General features: G+C 38.7%; 2 protein-coding genes across 7 annotated transcripts in view; one reads left to right on the top strand and one right to left on the bottom strand.

Annotated features, from left to right (window-relative positions):
• LOC124166964 (homeobox protein SIX1-like) overlaps positions 1-3,510 on the top strand; it is a 42,510-nt gene extending 39,000 nt beyond the window's left edge. Inside the window, exon 6 of the mRNA XM_046544705.1 lies at positions 442-3,510. Coding sequence (XP_046400661.1) covers positions 442-967 — 526 coding nt within the window. The 3' untranslated portion in view covers positions 968-3,510. The remainder of the gene's footprint in view (positions 1-441) is intronic.
• Positions 3,511-6,717: 3,207 nt separating this feature from the next.
• Positions 6,718-20,778, bottom strand: part of LOC124166573 (katanin p80 WD40 repeat-containing subunit B1) — a 35,306-nt gene continuing 21,245 nt past the window's right edge. For 5 of the 6 annotated variants that reach the window (XM_046544134.1, XM_046544131.1, XM_046544130.1 and 2 more), the window contains exons 10-17: positions 20,624-20,677; positions 16,444-16,660; positions 13,773-14,373; positions 11,142-11,333; positions 10,660-10,736; positions 10,460-10,534; positions 10,188-10,304; positions 6,718-7,418 (exon numbers count right to left, since the gene is read on the bottom strand). In XM_046544134.1, the coding sequence (XP_046400090.1) occupies positions 7,277-7,418; positions 10,188-10,304; positions 10,460-10,534; positions 10,660-10,736; positions 11,142-11,333; positions 13,773-14,373; positions 16,444-16,660; positions 20,624-20,677 (1,475 nt within the window). In that variant the 3' untranslated portion in view covers positions 6,718-7,276. The remainder of the gene's footprint in view (positions 7,419-10,187; positions 10,305-10,459; positions 10,535-10,659; positions 10,737-11,141; positions 11,334-13,772; positions 14,374-16,443; positions 16,661-20,623; positions 20,678-20,778) is intronic. The other variant, XM_046544135.1, reaches the window with a different exon arrangement.

Here is a 20,778-nt window from a genome sequence, read left to right as displayed (position 1 = left end):
TTTCCTTGAAGAAGGTGCCACAAAAACGTTGGCATTAATAAAGCGTTGGATGATTTCGGTCGCGAATTTTTCATTAATTTATTTTCATTTATTTTCTATTTAGGCTATCAGGGAAACCAATACAACATTTTAGAAATTTCCATATTATCTTCCCATAAATGACTGAAACCGCAGCATTATTTCGTAGAGGTAAAATACAGGTTTATCATAAAAGAATGGTGCAGTTTCATTAATTCATGGGAGATAGTGGGGTTAGGGTTGTAGAGATTTTTCAGAGGCTGCCCAATGCCTGCTTGAGTGCCTTGAGGGTACTTCCGAGTGCAGCACTCCGTCCGTCGGAGTGGACGTAAGCCGTGGTCCCCTTGGTTCTTTTATGATAACCCTGTAAATGTTGCAGCAGATTCGTAACTCGTTTTCTTTATTGTTTCCATGTTTCTGCAGCGGAGACCTGACCCTGTCATCACACGTGGGCCAGGATCACGCGCAGATCACCCTAGGCAGCATCCTCCTGCAGCACCACGGCACCTCCTCGCCCGCCGCCTCCTCCTCGTCCGTCTCCTCCGCATCTTCGGCCGGATCGCCGTCCGACAGACTCATGACGACCCTCAACCACCACCACCACCATCCGCACCACCCAACACCCTTGGACCCCCACCATTCCTCCTCCCCTCCCTCTTCCTATCCCCCCGCCGACGCCTGCTGCTTCACCTCCACCGGACAAGTGAAGAGCGAGCCCGGACTGGCCCAACATCCTCATCACCACTACTACGGTTCGGCATACTCTGCGTACGCGGCCGCAGCTGCCGCGGGTGGAGGGGCCACGGCGTCTTCGGGCGGCGTAGTGGCGGGGACGTACGACGCGGCGTCGGCGAACGGGCAGGCCGCCGCGGTCGACGCCACCTCGGCGATGCAGTTCGCGTCTCTTCATTCCGCGGTAGTCGGCGCCGCCGTCATGACGTCGCATTGAAACTCCTGAGGACCGTCCCAGGCGTAATTGAGCGCATTCAGCCGACGCGGTGATCATGCGATCGTGAAGTCGAGATCGCTCGCAGAGAGCGCGCCGAATGTGACGGTGCGCGGCGCGACTCTCGCTTGTTTCCCGCCATTCCCTTAAACCATATAAACGATATAAACTACATTAAGTTCTCGACATACGTACAAAATGCGTTTCGAGACCTCGTTTGTAAGTTGAAAAACCTAAGCAAGGCATCGCAAAGTATAGTTATCCTGCAGAATGAAACACTGAATTGCAACTTTGCGTTAACTCACGACGGTAACAAACTGATCTTGCTGCGAGTGTGATGCGGTTAGAGGCGAAAACATTTTGATGTCGGCGGGAAGGAAGAATGAGCGAAACGCTGAACAGTTCCTGATTTATGACGGCTTAATTGATTCTTTGTTAGACTCATAGTGAAAAGTGCGAGTTCCACTAAGCCACACCGCGTTGCATCGGCCAACCTCAAAGGTGGGAGAGGACGGTCAAGCTTATTTTTCCGAATGCGTTCAGATGTGGTCTAAGGTCCTTCCGCTCTGTGCTGATCACGATTTTAACAGTCTCCTTCTACCACATGAGTCATCACCTTCAATGAGCTTGTGAATGGGTTTACAAAAGTCGTAAACTCCCGTCGCTAATTGTACGGCGTTCCGAATTCACGACAAAAATCAATTATAAGGGCAGTGGTCCAAAATTAATGCACGTGGTGATAAAATACATCGAATTACTCAATTTTCATTGCTATTCTTGGCGAGTACAAATACTCTAGAATAGATATTGAGAATGGATGATCGATCAGCGGTCAAAGCTGAGTTGCGGACATTTTTGAAACCTAATCAAAAAGCGCTCGAAGTGGCAGCAAAAATCAAACTTACAAGGTACGGATCTGGGCCTTCTCTGTGCAGTCCCATTGATGGTGATCATTAGTGATCACAACATTCCCTTCCCTCACAGACCCAGGGACAGATTAGTTCCACGATGTCATTCCGCTCACTCGCTCACTGATCGGAGGTGACCGCTGGAAGTTGATGAATGCGCCCTATGTTTCGCTCGGTGATCAGCTAATGGTGACGTCATAAGCACCCAGAGTTTGAATGCGGAAAAATTTTCTAAGCCGAGTGATTCACGATAAGTGATCTTTGAGCTTTTAATACAGATGTCGCAAAATTCGACCATGCTGATTGCTACGCCGCGCCGCCAGTCCACAAGTGATTTCGAAACGTCCCATTCAAACAACGACAAGCTATACCATGACGATCGTCAAAGCGAAATTAAAAACTTCGATACTCGACCTGGGTGCCAACTGGAATGCTTTACTTAGCGGTGTCCCGGCGTTTTTTTTGTGTGCGGAAAAAAAATATAACCTGTGTATATGCCGCTAAACTCAACGGCACTAGTTGAAGACTGACAATTAGGAATTGAACTCCAAAAATCAAAAAGTGGAAGACAAGTTTAAGATTTTGAGTGTACAATTGTTAATATCTTAGTAATAAGTAATTTTTGCTAACTTCACGACCTGAATTTGACTGCAACGTGGTACCGGTAACGACGGGATACAGAAAAAGTTTCTGAAGCCGGGTTTCGTCGCACTGGTCAAATTTATGCTACCTTAGAAATCGGTTACATCTATTTTATGTATCAAGTACTATCGGTTCCGCTATCGCCAATACTTTGTTCCCACAATACAGAGGCATAAGCAGTCAGTTAATGTTTTGAGTCTATCGCTTTGGTGATACGGGTCAATCCTGGCTCGAATTACCCCAGCACCTCTATACGGTAATACAAAACTGGAAAGGGATTATTACGAGCCACAAAGGTTTTAAGAGGCCATCAGCTAGTGTGCAATAATTTCCATCCAAGCGATTAAATTCATTCGTGAATGGAAATCCGTTATATGTTTTAAATGTCCTGAGGGTGAATCCTTTTCATCGCACCACGAAGCTCGGGTTCGGTTCCACAAAGACAATTTGCCTAAAAAGAATATGGAGTCAAAACTTACAATCAGACCAAAGATGACAATAGTGTTGTCTCTAGATACATGAATTCTTATTACGCACGAATGATTCTTCAGGCTTTCAATCCAGCATTGTCCGCTATAATGTACTCCACCGAGAATAATTTATAGGGTAACTACCACTTAATATTTGTATCCTTTCTTGGTATCTGCGGCCTTCATTCCCTCGTCATATAATTACAGTTTCAAGAAGGTAAGGTCAAGTCTACCTAGAGGCCCCTTTAAGGCTGCTGGACAGAGTAACTCGACGTTTCAATTTACATCAAGTTCGATAATTAACATCTGCCAGGCCATTGCATGAGACTAATCAAGTTGATACGATAATTATGATACACGAATAATGGTTTTCCGTGATTTTTAGGGAATTAGTCCTTGGAGTAGTTGATCTGAGCAGGTTAGTTAGAAGAGTGTGTTCCTAACAGGAAAATTAGTGAAGTGGTTATTATAATTTACTTAGGTTTTCTTCCATTGTGCCATATATTTTAAGCTGAAGAGAACCTTTCGCATGAACTGAAAAAGGTGCAATGAAAATGACTCTTCGACATTTCCATGTAAAAGTGTGAAGTTTAAAAATCTAATAAATTATACTGATGAAGCAAATGTGTGAATTATGTGTAGATCAGCCATTATTAATCCTATCGACAACCTGCACACGTGAATGACTATCTCTATCTTCAAATGTATACTCAACAGAGGAGTGCTAATCAGGCCCGTCCTGGGCCGCTGGGACGTATCCCGGTGCGCCCTCCTGCCTTGGCCTCCATACTTGGCGCCCCCCGGTAATGCTCCCCGTGCATTCTGATGGCACCCTCCGGATGTAACGGAACGGCCCTGGACCAAGAGTGTTGCGGGTCGCACGTTTTTAAGTGTGGGTTCTTGCCTTCGGTGTCGGGAAGCGAATAATCACACACATATATTTAAAGTTCTCAACCCTAAGTTTATTTCCATTTGAAATATCAGTTGCCTAATCAATTCAATTAAAAAGCATGAAGTAATAATGAATTTGCGCATCTAGAATAGCCAAAAGTCAAGACAATACCAAAATCTCGGGAAAGATAGGAGCTCCTGGTGATGACACGGGTAGATAGCGAGGCGCTTCGGTCGCACGGGCCATACGTCCCGCGCTTCGACTCCCGCCGACGGCTATATTGTGACTGACGAGAGGCGAGTGACTAGTGACTGAGTATGAGTTACTGAGTCATGTAAGTGAGTGAGCGACAATAGCATCTCCACCGTGCCAGCTATTCTGAGAAGTCACACAACAACACATTTTTAACTATTTATCTTAAATTTTTTTCTGGCGGAGGGTCCTCGCACCTCCCGCTTACCCTGGCAGGTATGCTATACCCCCAGACACCCCAGTATTAGTTGCGCCTGAAACCCCCTCCCCCCTTGCCTTAATTCCTAGCTGCGCCCCTGACTGAACGAAAGCACGAATTTTTGCATCCTTGGATGTATGTTGCTTTCAACTCACATATGAATAGCGTGACAGAGATTAGTATTTTGCATGTAGTATATAGGATAGCTACCAGGAATTTTGGGACATGATGACTAATTAAGATCCTTGCACTGTTACGATCATTACAAGAGTTCAAGTACTTTGTATGAGGAATAGGAAATTGTGTTTTTTTCAACTGCATCACAACCTCTGAGGAAAGAGAAATCATGCAAAATAATTTTTCAAAATACAGTTTAAAATCATCATTGGTCAGTGCTACTTGTAAAATTTACAAATTTGTATGAGATTCCCGTCGATTCCTGTGCTCTACTGCATTACAATAGACAGATCTTTCGCACGATTGTGCATTGCGGGTGACTCCCGTAAAAGTTATCACCGCGGCTAGTCCCGGTATACTTTAAACTAGACAGATTAACTTATTACAATTATTTTAACGCAAAACATCGTCCTACATTAAACATTATGCGTACTTAAATAAACAGAGACGCTCTCCCAGCCGGCAGAATCGACGCGCCGTGGCTAATTGTAGATTAGTTACAGGATGATGTTTGTTCTTGTTGGAACTAGTGTTAAAGAAAACGCTAAAAATTGAAACTAACAAAAAATTCTTAGTAAATGTCCCTTTTAGACGTTTCACTAGAAATTAAGCTTAACTCCTTAATGATGTAATCCATTCTCAATCCATATTAATACAAAATGGCGATCTTTTTTGCAAATTCCTGTTCAAAATTAGCTAAAATTCATTTCATGAAATTTAGCTAATTTTTAACAGGAATTTGCAAGGTAAACAAGATGCAAACATATGTCACCACAAGTCCGCTACAAGCGGGTAAAGATTCAATCTACAACCCCTTTCCCTTGAAATATGTATTTGGGGGTACATTTTACCTGGCACTCGGCACATTTTACCTGCCTCAGTAGATAAGAACGCCAGTTTTCCACACAGTATCCAAAGCTACTTTGACGGCAACTGTCCGTACCGCACATAACCACAAACCCAATTTTCCTGACCACGAGCGTCCAAACTTCACATATTGCTGCCATGCCAGTGGCAAAAGGTCACCTCTCGGATCTTAAGTAGGTATTCAGGTTATGGGACCCATAGGCAGAGAACATGTAGATTAGTCATGAAAAAAGTTGTAGCTGGTCAAGGCATCTAATAGACCAAAATTAAATATCACTTTCAAGTTTCAAGGAAGTGAAGTTAGGTGATTCCCCTTTCCAATTTGTGCAAAAATTGAAGAGATAGCAATCTTTGAGATTGCCTTTCAATGAATGTTTATATTTCACCAGCTTAAAAAACAATGTTAAAATAGTTTCAGATGATTACTTGTCTGTACATATCAGCCCTCAGACACATCATCGGTGCGGTGGTTTAGTATTTGGAGGAGGCCACCAACAGCTGAGGTCATTTGTGCCATGAGGGAAGGATGTAGAGAGACCCGGCGTCAGCATTAGCCTGCTCTTTAACGAAATGTACCAAGGGGACCACGGCTTAACGCCCCATCTGACGGACAGAGTGTTGCGCTTGAAATGTCCTCCACACAACATTCAAGCAGGGATTGGGCTGTCTCTGAAAATTACCTGCCACCGCCGGGAGTTGAACCCAAGCCCACAGAATTGGGAAGTAAACACTCCAGCAACCACACCATCCCGATCCCCTGACACATTATCAGTGAGAGGTATTGCATGTCACAAAGGCACTGCCAAAAAACGAATCCCCCCAAAGCAATGCCTCAATTGACCCCTGCCTATATGTAAGGGTTGAAATATTTTACAAACCAAATATAATGAAATAAAACACCTGAGACACAATCCCACCACCCAGGATGAAATGAAAAAGAAATTGCACATGCATCACAAAATGCCATTCATCAATGACTCCACGAATTGTCTAAAGAAAGATTCTTCTTAAAAATATATGATATTTTGTTCCCTCAGCAAAGAAAAAAAGTGATGCATCTCCAAATCATAAGTTTTTTAAAAAACTAGGTGAAGAAACACAGAAGAAAAAATGTTTCCATGGCTGAATTCACCACTATCACCATACCTAAATAACTGAAGATTGCATAATTGAATCCAAAGTTACAACACTAATATGCCATGAATCCTCAAAACACCTACACACTCATTGTCAGTGATTTAATCTGTGGGTTGGTTGAGATAGGTGAGGGCAGGTAGTAAGAAGTGGAATGGAATTAAATTGCTCCATCATTACAAAATTAAATTCCTTGAAAAAATGAACAAAGATAACTTTAAAAAATTATGATTGTTTATTGATCACTAATTATGATGATGTACATTAAATTTTGATTTCATCAGTGTAAAAGTTAGTAAAACTTAACAAACTCTACTATTCAGGCCCATTTATGACAATCCATAAAACTGTCTGAATATAGAGTGGCACCATTACTTTAAGAAAATACTGATTTATTAGATTTTCTCAAAATATTAACCCAGTGAAGTTACGAAGTGCCATTACTCAATTAATACACTGAACACTTTGCAAAAGTAATTAAAAAATTAACTAATTACAATTAGAGTAGAGAATAAAACATTAATTTAAACCATTATCAACAACAGTAGAGCTTCAAAAGAAGCTTAAGTTCATCCAGACCAAAGAACAAGACTTTTTACACAATAAATAATAACCAATGCAACAAAACTTTGTATATTTGTATAAAGTCCATGGCAAGCTTTATCATGGCAAGAGGCACCGGGTGAAATGCATTAACAGCAGATATGATACAGCACAGCTCATTCCATCACTATCACTTTTTCCTGTCATTTTCTTATGACTAGTTCAAAATCAAGCAGAGTTATCCAGGTTCTGCATTTGCACATGCAGCTCCCTGAAAGACTGTCCCAATTTCCCTTGCAGTGTTTGCCTCTTCAACAAAAATGATCGAATAGAGACTAAGTGCTCATAGCATGCCATACATTTTCTGTACCTGTAAAGGATAAATTTGACTATTTAGTGCAAAAGTCTCAAAAATTGAAAAATGCATCAAAATTGCTCACAGTTTTGTAATGACTTAACGCACCATAATTTTCCAAATTTCTCATGTGAACTGAAAATCACTAAAGTATATTAACACATCTTGGTCCGGCACCCTTTAAACTATACTAGCCGTTGGGGCCGGTCATATTTTATGCCATAGGCCTCAATATATGTTCAAACTATTATAACGTCGATAAAAAAGGCGTCAATAAGAAAAAATTTGACAAAAACAAACTGTAAAGCTACCTGAAGACGCACAAACCAGAACTAGGTCGAAATAGTTCCAAAAAAATCCGTAGAGGTCAGCAGGAGACTGCACTGCATGAAAACGTAAAAACGTAAAAACACGTGATCGGCACATAAGCGCTGGCGGCGGAAACACGTAAAAACACGTGTGCGGACCATAATGTGTTAATGTCTCCTTCAGATTCCTGAGCCTAACCCAGATTAAAGCCTAACATAAAGACGTACATGAGTCAATTTTTCATCAATAACCTTAACCATTTACATATCTTACTTCACCAAGCTTTCTGCCCACACTTATATGCATTAGTAACCAATATAAATTTCATTCTTAAGACCTGGTTAAATGGTTCATTAACATGTACGTCAAAATGTATGAATTCATAAATGAAGACGGAAATGCACCGAGTAACCACCCACCTTGTGCAAACAAATGAACAGAAAATAGAACCTGTTCTAATTTGCTTCAATCATTTGTATATGTTCCATGTTTAGCAACAACAGAAATAGTAGAAAACCTCAAAACAGCCTTCAAGAGGGATAAAAGCAGACTAGATGACTTAGATATTTTGATGGTGTATTTTCAAATAAAAACAATGCACTGCTGAGAAATAAATGGATAAATTACTGAAATAAGTTATAAAAACAGGAAGGTTAAAACATACTACTTGACAGAAACTAAGGTTCAACCAAGAAAACAAGGGTATTTTCAGGATAAGAATGACAATGAACAATCAGTTCTATATAGGAATTAAGTAATAGCATTAAAGGTGCTACACATGCTCTGAACCAATCACCCGACACGACCAAACTCCCAGACCATCCCCATCTCTGCTCTACAGACGTCCAAACCAATCCACCCGACCTGACCAACTTACCAAATATTCCTCAGTACACAACGTGATCGCATTGAGTGAAGTTGGTTTCAGCTTGTGTTGGCAATGGCTCCCCATTTTTCAAAAAAACAAAAAATGGGTTTGGCTTCAGCCAATTAGGTTCTAATTGATGATATAAAGAAAGAGAAGAGTATGGGCGAAGAAGTGGCTGCTTGAAGTTTCACTCGTATGATTTCACTTCGAGAATTGGATGGAAATGATTTCTGAAATTATTTGAGGATGGGCAAAGTGCGTTTCATGGAGTTGCTTGCAAAGATCAAAACTTATATTCATAGAAAAAAATAGGCGATAATGGTACAGACGTTGCGACGCCACAGGAATCGGGGTAGGAAGGTGAGCGTTGGATGGTGTGTTAGCACCAACAAGACTGTTGTCGTCGACGAAGATGTATTGTCGTCTGTGGGGTCCGACTGTTTTTGGCGACAGGCCTACACACCCTCCAACCGTCGGTGCCAACGTAGTTGGTCCTGACAGCTGGGTGGTTTGGTCAGAACATGTGTAGCACCTTTTAGTAATATCTTGGCAACAACTTAACAATAAAGTTAGAATGTCAAAGTTCTACATATAATGGAAATACATACCAACAGAAATAAACTTATTTGCATAGCTTTCAGTGAATTGCATAATACATTGAGATTAGGTTGTATTAGTTTCAAAGACTGTGTTCAGGTGACACAAACTAGTGCAATTTTCGGTAGAACACACTATGGTTGCTCACCATACAGTCACCATTTTGTGATGTTTTACACCATAGGTATGGGACCACGGAGTCTTGGAGTGAATCGTCAGTGAGACTGTTTACTCAACAGTGATATCGGCAAGAGGTATTTGGGGGAGGCAACCTATTGCTTAGATATTTTTTTATTTCAGCCAACCTGACTGCAGTTACCAACAGAAGTTACCTTTTGGCAGTGCTAGCTGGAAATGTTTTAGTCGACAGTATGGCGGTATGGTATTTGAAGAAGATGACCAACAGCTAAGGTCATTTTCGCCATTGGGCAGGTTACGGAAGAAAGGGAGGAGAGAAATCTGACATTGGCAATAGTGTGTTCTTAAGGGTACGGCAGCTTATAGTTCCTTCCATCGGATGCAGTGCTGTACTTTACGTGCTCTCCACTCAAGCAGGGATCGGGCAGTCCATGAATAATATCTAACACTGCCAGGATTTGTATTTGGGCGAGTGGGGTGTGAATCCAACACTCTTAACTACCACACAAACCCAATCCCCTGGTATTGGTTGAATGTGATCATTAACTATCCATGGAAGGAATAATTCTCGGGTTTCCCACCAGATGTAGTTTTGAGTAACTAGTCCCAGAAGAAGAAAGAATCCATTTTACCACTGAAGAAGATAGCAGACTAAGCATTCGAAACGTTGGGACAAGTTAACCAAAATCACACCCGGTGAGAAACCTGCGATTCATTCCTTCAGACTATACCCAGGGAAATACACAAATTCTACAATTATCCATAGTTTTTAGATAACACTTCAAAACTAAAGTTTTTTGTCTTCAGACAAGGCAAAATTGAACATGGCTGTACAAAGTATCATAGGAAAAAGTTTGATTCCTTGGACTTACCTCTCCTCTCTTGGAATATCAACCCCATGAGGGGCTGGACCTGTTACATGGGTTCGTATAACTGAGGTGAAGTTACGAAGAATAAGACGTAGGCAGTCCACGCCAACCCTCATATACCTGTAAGAATAATCCACCCATCAGATGAAATTGTAAGGTACATTAATACTTATGGCAATAATGAAACCAAAGAATACACAGCTTAAATGCAATCAGATCATGAATTGTGCAAGAAAAATTGTTGGAAAAATATAATTAGTTTCATTTATACTTACATTTCATATTTACTCTGTAAAAGCTCATGAATGGACGGAAGTAGTGAGACACAGAGGTCTAGACTCCACACAGACCTGGAACAAATAACAAATACAATCAAATGAATCAATGGAAAACTTTTCAAAATAAGTAAAATTGTCATGAAAGTGTTAGAACTTTAATCCCAAAACATCCATGTCAATGCATCAAAAAGACTTACGGCTTCAAAGTTAATACACCCAGGATATCAACCAAAACTGATATATCCTTCATTTCTACAGCAGATTCAATTGCAGTCTAGAATGCAGAAAAAAGATTAACAATTAAAATAGAATTATAAGATATATAACACTTATATCGATTCTATATTTATGCACTGTATCAATCCAATAGTACCTCATATAAAATTTCAACTACATATGCATTGCAATAAAATAACCTTTTTTAAAAATACTTTGACATCCAAAAACTTATCAGGTAATATAATCATCAGGCCGAAAAATATTGCTGTCCAAAGATGAAAAGAAAAAAATGCTACCCATAACATCAATTAGCTCTGGGTACATTCACACTTTGCTAAAAATCTGTTAGTACAGTGGTATCCATACATAAATACATATGTAAAATACAAACATATCCATGCATATGATAGCCTGTTTTCTTAAGACAGTCATCTAAGGAACTAAGCTCCTCTCTGCTTACCTTCATGTCTTTAGAATTCCAGATGGAAAAAATTATCTGGAGGGCTCTCTGCCTGGCACCCAGAACTGTCATCATAGGTTCAAAACCTCTCATTAAACTAGAAAATACCTCAGTCTCAGACAATTCTGGATAAGGACTACCGATGCCATGGCCACCTAAGCCCATTCCAAACCTCCCTTGTTTATAACTCTTCTGTGATGCCAAAGAAACATGAAAAAAAAGCAGTAACGTATTTAGAAATATAATGAACAATTTTAAGGGTAACAAACGAGTAAGTGAGGCAGGGGGAAGGAAGAGATCAGGGTATTTGTATAGAACTAAGAGTTATGGCTGATCTATATTGAGACATCAAGGGAGCCACAAATGCTATTCTACAATCGATATAAGTCATAAGAAAGATGGTCTTTGGCTAGCATTTAACCAATCAGAGTGCATCTTGAGCATGATCACTGTCAGTGCAGTGTCTCGTCAAACTGGAAGTGGGTGGTACGTAATTCAGTTGACCACAACTGAATGTCTAAGAAATGAAAACTACATGAAAGGCATGGCATATACATATATACTGTAACGAAACATATATCAGCATAAGTATTATGTTTGTTCTTCACTGGCAATGAGTGAAATTTTGCATTTCATATTAATGTATCATTCTTGAGTACATAACACTGAAAATTCTAGTATCAAGTCACTGAATGTAGTTAAAAACATTGAAATATTAGGTGCATATAAGCATTAAGGGCATATAATAAGTGCATCAGGGGTGTGTTAGATCACTTTTGGCAAAAAGTAGTTTGTCAAGTATAATGCAAAAAAATGCAATGATAACAGAAGTCTTGAGTGCTAGGTATGATATCGAAACTCAACTACTTCCATCTGTGCCTTGATTGTGGTTTTATTCTAAAAGGTTGTCTCTCCCATCAGAGACAAGTAATTTCTCATGGCTTATGTTCCCCATTGCCCTAATAAGCCTGAAATCTATAGTGGAGGGGGCCATGAGAGGAAAAAAATATGAAATACATAAATGTACAGAAAAAGGAAAGTTATTCAGCCAAAGAGAGAGATTTCTGAGAATTTACTGATGGTAGTACATACTGAGAGGGAATTTTTGCATGATATCAAAAATTCACATTTTGGTGGGGGTGGGCAAACTGGGATCCCACTTCATCTATCTCCTTCAAGGCCACTAAAGGCTACCCACGCCACTCCCTGATATCTCATCAGCAATCAAATGAAACATACAGTGGTAGATTAATTTTAAAAATTCATACAATTCCATTTTTTTATGTGATATACAACATAAACCATTTTGACCCAGGACAAGTTTGCACATAGGAGCATGCAAAGAAACACATTGCAATAGTTCAACTATAAAAGAATCAATCTGTACAAAAAATCAACCTGTACTTAACACAGCAGACACCCGATTATCCGGCTGCAGCATATCCATGTTGCGGATTATCTGTGGGTGATTTTCACTCCAACTCAATACTTTCCGCGATTTTTATAAAAAAATAATATCAGACACAAAATCACCGGGATAACTGCATTAATGCTTGGATAAACCAGGCTTATTATTTCCGTTAGAATCCCTTTTGTAAAACGGAAGCGATCGAGTGCTAGTTGCATTCACGGGGGAGCACTGTGTTCCTGTTTTCCAAGCCTCGCAGGGCGCGACCACACTCCTTCATCACGGATACACGTTCCACAGCAGTTGCAACCCGGGCAACTTGTGCGAGAGGCGACTACATGGTGTAGTGCCTGACTGTAGTTCCCGAAATCGAGCTGTGGTTTTGAATCATTTGTGCGAACCACTTTCTGTATCCGTGATCACAAAGCCACGGAGGTGTGGTTTTTGTAACCAGGTCTTACATGGAGCATAACTAATATGAGTACAACCATGTTTTCACCACTAAAAAGACCGCGAACTGGCAAAGAAAGCTCTCAATGAGACTGGGAAGCACTCTAAAATAACAGAAAAACTGAATTAATAATAATATATTGTTTACTTTGTGTAAATTATGAACCACAACAAATTTTGAACCACGACAAATTATGAACTGGTTTCGAAAACCACACATCCGTGGCAGTATGATCACAGATACAGAAAAGTGGTTTGCATGAATGCTTCAAAACCACTGCTTGACGTCGGAAACTACACTGCCAGGCACCACGCTACGTAGTTGCGTATCACACAAGTTGCTCGGGTTGCAACTGCTGTGGGACGTGTATCCGTGATCAAGGAGCACGGTTGTGCACTGCGAGGCTTGGGAAGCAGGAACGCGGTGCTCCCATGAATGCAGCTAGCATGCAATCGCTTCCGTTTTACGAAGGGGATTCTAACGGAAAAAAATAAGCCCGGTGTATTATAGCATTAATGCTGTAATTCCGGTGATTTTGCGTCCGATTTTATTTTTTCATAAAGTTCGCAAAAATATTGAGCGAAAGTGAAAGATCATGCATGGATAATCCGCCACACGGATATACCACAGCCAGATAATCAGGAGTCTGCTGTATTCAAGAAGGATAAAAATCACTTATGTGATACTTGAAATAAGCAAAGAAAGAGGAATAATATCACAGGCAGGGATAAGATAAAAATAACCACCGGATGAAAGGAAATTTACAACTTACAGGCAAGAATTCATCCATGTCAAGGCCAGATGGTTTGTCTGAAGACATTGGCACAATTAAGTCTTCATCATCCACCTTCATTGAACGAATTCCGTGGCTAATACTGTCCAAAGATGGGGATATAAAGTTGTGGGAGGAGGGTGGCTCCACAGTGGATGTCCTTTGGGGCCTAAGGTTCACGGGGTTTTGAGAATGTGTGACCGAGGGCTGACCTAAATACTGTATCAATGGAGGATCTTCTGTCACCCTGGGCGAAGAGGGAGCAGTCGGTGGCCTCGTTACGCCTTCCTTGGGAGGGGAATAACGTTGCTGCTGCATCCCTCGGACACTGGGTCCAACATTGGCACTTTGAGATTCTCCAGCACCGTGGTTCAGTCTGTTTTGCGAAGGGCCGACGTAAGGAGGCAAGCTTTGCGAGGCTGCCTTCCCACCACTGGACAAGGGGACTGTTTTTGAAGTCTCTAGCACTGATGGGACTCTATTGGTCGAACTTGATGTTTGCACACCGACAAATGTCCGACTCAGAGAGTTTGAACGGGAATGGAAAGCATTGGCTTTGTTGAGAGCAGGCTCTGATGGACTATGTTTGATATTGGAGAGCCTGAAAGGAAGAAATGAATAAATCTTAGTTTCACACATTAAGTGTTAAAATAAAGAGATTACCTTTGTGATTGTTAATTTGAACTGTCAAGTGATACTAAATAAGCAATGCTGGAAAATGTAATGCTAAACCCTCCAATACATTTAAGTATACCGGGACTAGCCATGGTGATAACTTTTATGGAGTCACCCGCAATGCACAAATAGTGCGAAAAATCCACAGAGGAAAAATCATTCGCCTTGATGAACCGGGATCGAACCCGGATCCCTCGATTTCCAGCCGAGTGCTTTAGCCAGTTAAACTACCGAGGCGCTATCCAGGGAGCTATCCCAGTCAAGGCGAATGATATTTCCTCTGTGGATTTTTCGCACTAATTGTGCATTGCGGGTGACTCCCGTAAAAGTTATCACCATGGCTAGTCCCGGTATACTTAAATAAGTCTAGAGTGAACACCTCTCGTGTTCAAAGTCAGGCTTTGCTCTTCGGCTGTGGCGCCATGCACACAACCTGGACTGCTAGTCGCATAATATGCTCAGCAGTCCATACCACCCTGTCTGGTATAGTCCACAAATTTCCACAGGGGAGAATGACGCCTCGGTAGCTTAATTAGCTAAAGCACTCGGCCGGAAATCAAGGGATCCCTCCAATATACTTATTAGTAAAATAAATAACAATTATGTAGTTATTATCAATTCTATACTTTAAAGAACATTTTTTTGAATGAGAGGAAGTTTCATGGGAAAATCTGAATGTACAAAATTATTAATAATTCAAGAAGTTTCAGAAAATCTCCCAGCTTCTATGTGCCTGAAAAGCATTAAACATGACATTCGTTCTGATTATTTATGAATACCTTCCAACTTAGCCACAATTTCTTATGAAATGAATCCAACACTAAGCACAGTCCACAGATTTAGAGTTTTTTTTCAAGCTTAATCTAGCAGAATTGTAACAAGTATAGTAATTTTAGTGGAAGTATTGGACAAGGACCTGATGAAGGAAAATTAATCTCAAAGTTCTCCAAATTTCGGATGAGGAAAGTGCTAACCAATTGGTCAAATGAGCTTTTAATCTGTGGCATTAAACTTGATTTCTTAAATATTATTCATTGTTTATTTGTGAGATGGTATAACCCCATGAATATCAAAATTCAGACACCAGCCCAGACTAACAAATAAAATGTTGTCTCATCATTGAAAGAGAACATTAATGAACAATTCATAAAAAAACTATGATGAAATCCTGGGCCAGAAAATGAACTTTAATAGTAATAATCAAACCATATGGGACTTACTATTTATTTTTTGTAACTTAAATACAAGTTAAATTTGGTCCTGAAAAAGATTTAGCAAAATTTGTCAAAAAATCTCTTGATGAGTTGACTGCTGATATGATTTTTTTCTGTCAAGTATCAGAAGCAACTAATTGAATTCATGGATGAAGGCGATACTTCATGGAATTGCTGTATGTCAACACCAAAACGACGGAGAGAGCCATTTTGGCCATGGGATGCTGTTGTTCTTGGCACAATGCTATATATTTCCTAAAAATATTCGCACGGCAGATACCTGACTGCACTGACCTAAAGATCTTTAAAGTGAATCAAAAGTAACAAAAGGCCAAATTCATTAAAAGAAATTGGTGAATACAGTGAAAGAACAAATTTTACCTGCTCACTCCGTCGTTCTAGTTTTTAACAACATGTTAAAAGAAACTAATTTGAACTTTAGATACAGCTTTTTAATTACTCCGATCGCTTTCAACAAAAATGTGCTATTTTCAACAGGGTGACAATTCCTGAAATGACACACTGTTGTAGACCTGGGTTGTGAAAAAGCTGAGTGAAAAGTTTAAGGTGCATAATTTCTTTTAACATGTATGATGTACGGAAATTCCATGCAGTATCGCCTTCTTTAGTTTCTTTTAACATGTTTAGACGTAAGTAACTATAATGTTAATTGAGTTATATTCATATCACCAGAGTTATTGAGTTCCTTGGGCTCCATATCAAGTAATATTAACATAGGTAAAGTGATCAAGAGAAAGTGTTTGTTACGAAGATATGCATACTTGACAGGAAAATCAGATTCCTGGAAATTATACGGTGATGGCTGATCCTTGGTCGAGTTCCTCCTCATAGATGGATCCTTTCTAGGAGAAGGCAAACGGTTCTCCCTGAAAGAAGGTGGCTGATCCTTTGACGGCTCTTGAACTGGAGGACTGTATTCCAAAGAATGGTATGGACTTTCCTCTCGAGGCGGCTGAAGAATTTGCGGGAGTGAGGGATCTAGAAAATAATTTGACAGCCAATTAGGACACTAGGGAGATTTAAGTTCAGAATTTGTGCTCTAAAAACAACTGATGTCTGAAGTATGGCATTTGAAGTGAGGGGCTGCAACTCGAAATAAAAATTTAACCTGGGGTTGTGGAGGGTGAGGAATTTAATCCCATTAGAGAGAGTTTGAGAGCCCTCTAAATCATTTGTAAAAGCTTATGGAGAAAATGCACTAGAAATTTTAGTGGTTTTCAGACTAAAATGGTGTAAAAGCTATCTACTTCTGTGTATAACTTTGGTTAAGTGCTGTCAAAAGAGTTCTTCTCTATTTAGGCAGGAATTCTATCTTTCATTTGTCTTTGAAAACAAAATCGCTGAGAATATCCTTGTTACCCTACGGAACAAATTATGCTAAAAAATCTAGCATTTGTATTAATATTTAACAAGCTCTACTAAATATTGACTGGGGAGATAAAACCAACTAAGGTAAGTAGAGTAAACCTGGACAATACAAAAAAAGGAATTTATGGATTTACATAGATACTGGGTATGCAAGAAAATTCAAAAGCTATAAACTGATATAAAGAGACATGCATGTAACCATCTGCAGAATGAATAAAATTTTAAAGCTTCACTAGAGGTTTTACTTGAGTACCTAGGCTGATGAAAATTGCAAATAAAATGGAAGAAAGATACATTTAAAAAATAAATGTCTACAGCTTTTAATACATTTATGTTTTCTAGGAATTATCTAATTCTAATCACTAAAATATTACAAAATAGAAATCTAATGCAATTAGGTGCTTCAAATAAACAATTCATATGTTTTATATGTGCATTAAATTTTGAATAAAAAGAAGAATATCTGTATTTTTCATTAATCTGATGATCACTACATCCGTATGCTAGAGTAAATTAATTTTTACTTCACCTAAAAACCAGAACTAAGACATCAATTGAAGAAGTAGAAGTATAGCATATAGTGATTTAGCATTTATAGAATCAAAAAAATAAATTTAGATTATTTTAAGTATTCAACTGAAAGTAAAATAATGAAAAACTTACAACAACCACATGAAGCTACTGGAATTCTTCAAGTGTAAGGTTAATTACACTAAGCTGACAAATAACTATGAATAATTTATGCTACATCATCATATTTAGCTCAGGAAATATTATTTTAATTGATGTGATTGAGAAAAAGTCATGAGTGAAAAAAAATCAACACAACACTCAAAAAATTAAGAAAAAAATGCATTACCCCATATCAAGAGTATGGCTCCGTGTGCTTAGAGGAAATAAGCAAAAGAACAATTAACTTTTATGCAATAAATATAATTTTTAACAGGGTTATTTGCAATTTTGAATAGGCCATAATAACTTTCTGTCATTAAAAAAATCATCACTTTAAATTATCAAAGTGAGTAAAATTGTAAGACATTACAATCTCCATTCAGAAGTGCCTATGTATGACACAATTCCTATCCGTTACACTTATTTCTTTATTATTGTCCAAGCCTTTCTAAGCATGAGAATAAACATGATTTTTTTTCATTATATTAACTTATTTCACAACTTCAACAGCTATGACAATCATCATGTTCAAAATACAGCCAAGAAAAAATGTACACCTATTCAAAAAAATTCAGTAAAAATCCTATTTTTTAGAGCAAAAATGGGAATTGGGTTCATGACTAATTTAAATTCATTTTATTAATTCATTTGAATAAGTAAACCAATAAATTCTTGGATGGCATATAATAGCATTATACATAATAATCTACAAAAAAAGAATCATAGTTTCCAATAATTTATCATTAGCATGAAAACTGTATTCAATATCATGGCTAGAAGGAGCATTCAATCGTTTCTTACCGCATGTAAACACAAATTTGCCATCTATAGAATTGTCTCTCACGTGATTTATTCCTTACTTTGAAACACACAAAAAATTCTCAAGAATGGCAAGTACCTCATACAAAAAGCTTCCTTATCGTAAAAAATGTATTCCTATTGCAATTAAATAATCTCAAGATACAAAAAAAACCTTATGAATAAAAAAATATGCTTTAAATGAAGATATGTATCATAATAATTTGGTGCAGTAAGATGTCTGTAAATATACATGCCGTTCAATTCAACAAGGCATCATGCAGTAGAAAGTTTAATGGTTGTGCTGAATAGTGAAAATGTGCAAACATAAAAAATCCAACTCATGACAGAGCATTTTGCATGAAGAGCCACCAGGAAGGTGTGAACCATGTTCATGAACGTAGTCTAAATTCTAAGTCAGGTGAAATAAGTAAAAAGAGTACACTCAGGATGACAGAGATGAAATATCAAAGTTAAAAGAAGAAAAGGATTAACTACATACATACATCTTAAGAATTACACACAAAATAGGAAAATCATTTAAAAATCTTGTTTCAATGTGCAACTAAACAAAATATGTGAGGTATTGCCATCAAAAGATCTGGTAGTCTCCTGATTGGTGGGTTTATGGAAGCTTTTTGAGGGTATTTTTATCAGAAATACAGTGGTAACAAGGAGTTGCATGAAATCACTCATCAATGAGCAAAAATTGACTCTTCATTTAATATGTACCACTTTCATCAGGTATTGTAACAATCCAGCATACCCAATGAACTACTGAGACATTACAGCTCCTATTATATGAAAATATGAGTTGAACATCATATTTTCTCAACAGGACAATACATATACATGTATGTATATGTATATGCTTTGCATATAAGTGCTTCACTGCTTATCGTAGTGGTTTTGTAGACATTACGATGATAAAGTAACTTTTAGCGCATCTTGAAGGGACCTTGATTAAAACTGCTTGACAATCAGGAAACTATTATCGCAAAATTTTCATCAAAATACGTTTTTTTAGATGATAGACAATTTAAGAATAAAATGATTGTTTTCATTTGCGTTGAAAAGTGGAAAAAGCATAGCCCTTAATTCAATTTTGGTTATTTTTCATACACTTGGATTGAAAAGGAGGTGGCATTGTTGATAAAAACAGTGCAAGATGTAACTTTGGAAACATAAAAATTAACAACCATTCGAAGTGTAAAAAATTACCTTCAGTAAATTATACTCGAAGAATTTTTGAAAAACACTAGAACTTCACTCATCAGCCCAAATGGATAATTGAAAGAGACGAGAAATTCATGGTCAGAAATAATTACTTTCCCCTCTGTAAAGCTTCGTCCATGTCTTCAGTACATATTGCATCGAAAAACTAAAACAAACAATGCAAATGCAAAAAAAAACTTCTTTTGAGGTGAAAAGGGGTTGGAAAGTAAGAGCAAGGAACAGTGTGGGGAGATGATTTTGACAGATTTGCTTTGTGACTAGAACATTAGTCAACTGAAATTATTTCCAGAACTAAAGACTCCATCTCTACCAGAAAAATGTCTGCATTATCATAACATCTGGATTGATAATGTGTTGCAGCATTTACTTTACAAGGCACAAGACAATGAAGACTTAACTCTTTAACGCCGTTAAAACTTCAAGCTACTGAGTGTTAGACTATATGGAGGATGAGACCTTTTATCAGTGGATACTTGACGGCGAGATATCGAAGTGTTCCTACCCTAACAATCGATGGTAAGAGGAGAAGTGATAAAGCCATGGGCATATAATGACTTTCAATTTAGTTACTAATAGTTTCCACCACGACAGCTTTATGAATTATAAAAACAAAGTACTAAAAATCCCATCCCTTTTATTTGTAACATAGAGATGCAACTCCACTGGGTTCCATCAGTACTGTATCCAAAATACTGTAAGGAGCATGAGGCACTTAGGCATAAGAGATACATAAGCAGCACACTGAGTATGGCAAAGCTAAGCGACTAATTTAAAAGCCAAAGCATGAGGCTTGCTTATTTTCTAAACAAAGAACATTTCATCTATTCGGCTACAGTTAACACTATCACAAACACTACCTTTACTTACCCTCTTCAAGCGGAGCGGGAAAGGGAGTAGGGTCAAGGGGAGGAGTGCGGGCAACTGAAATAAAGGAAAAAAGAGAGGAAATGCTACTTAATGAGGCTGCAAGAAGAACGATTCCAAAGAGGACACAATTTACAGGATCACACAAAAGCGAAGGA

The sequence above is a fragment of the Ischnura elegans genome, chromosome 10, assembly GCF_921293095.1.
Source record: "Ischnura elegans chromosome 10, ioIscEleg1.1, whole genome shotgun sequence".
In the NCBI taxonomy this organism is placed as follows: Eukaryota; Metazoa; Arthropoda; class Insecta; order Odonata; family Coenagrionidae; genus Ischnura; species Ischnura elegans.
This window is presented reverse-complemented; position numbering and strand designations above follow the sequence as displayed.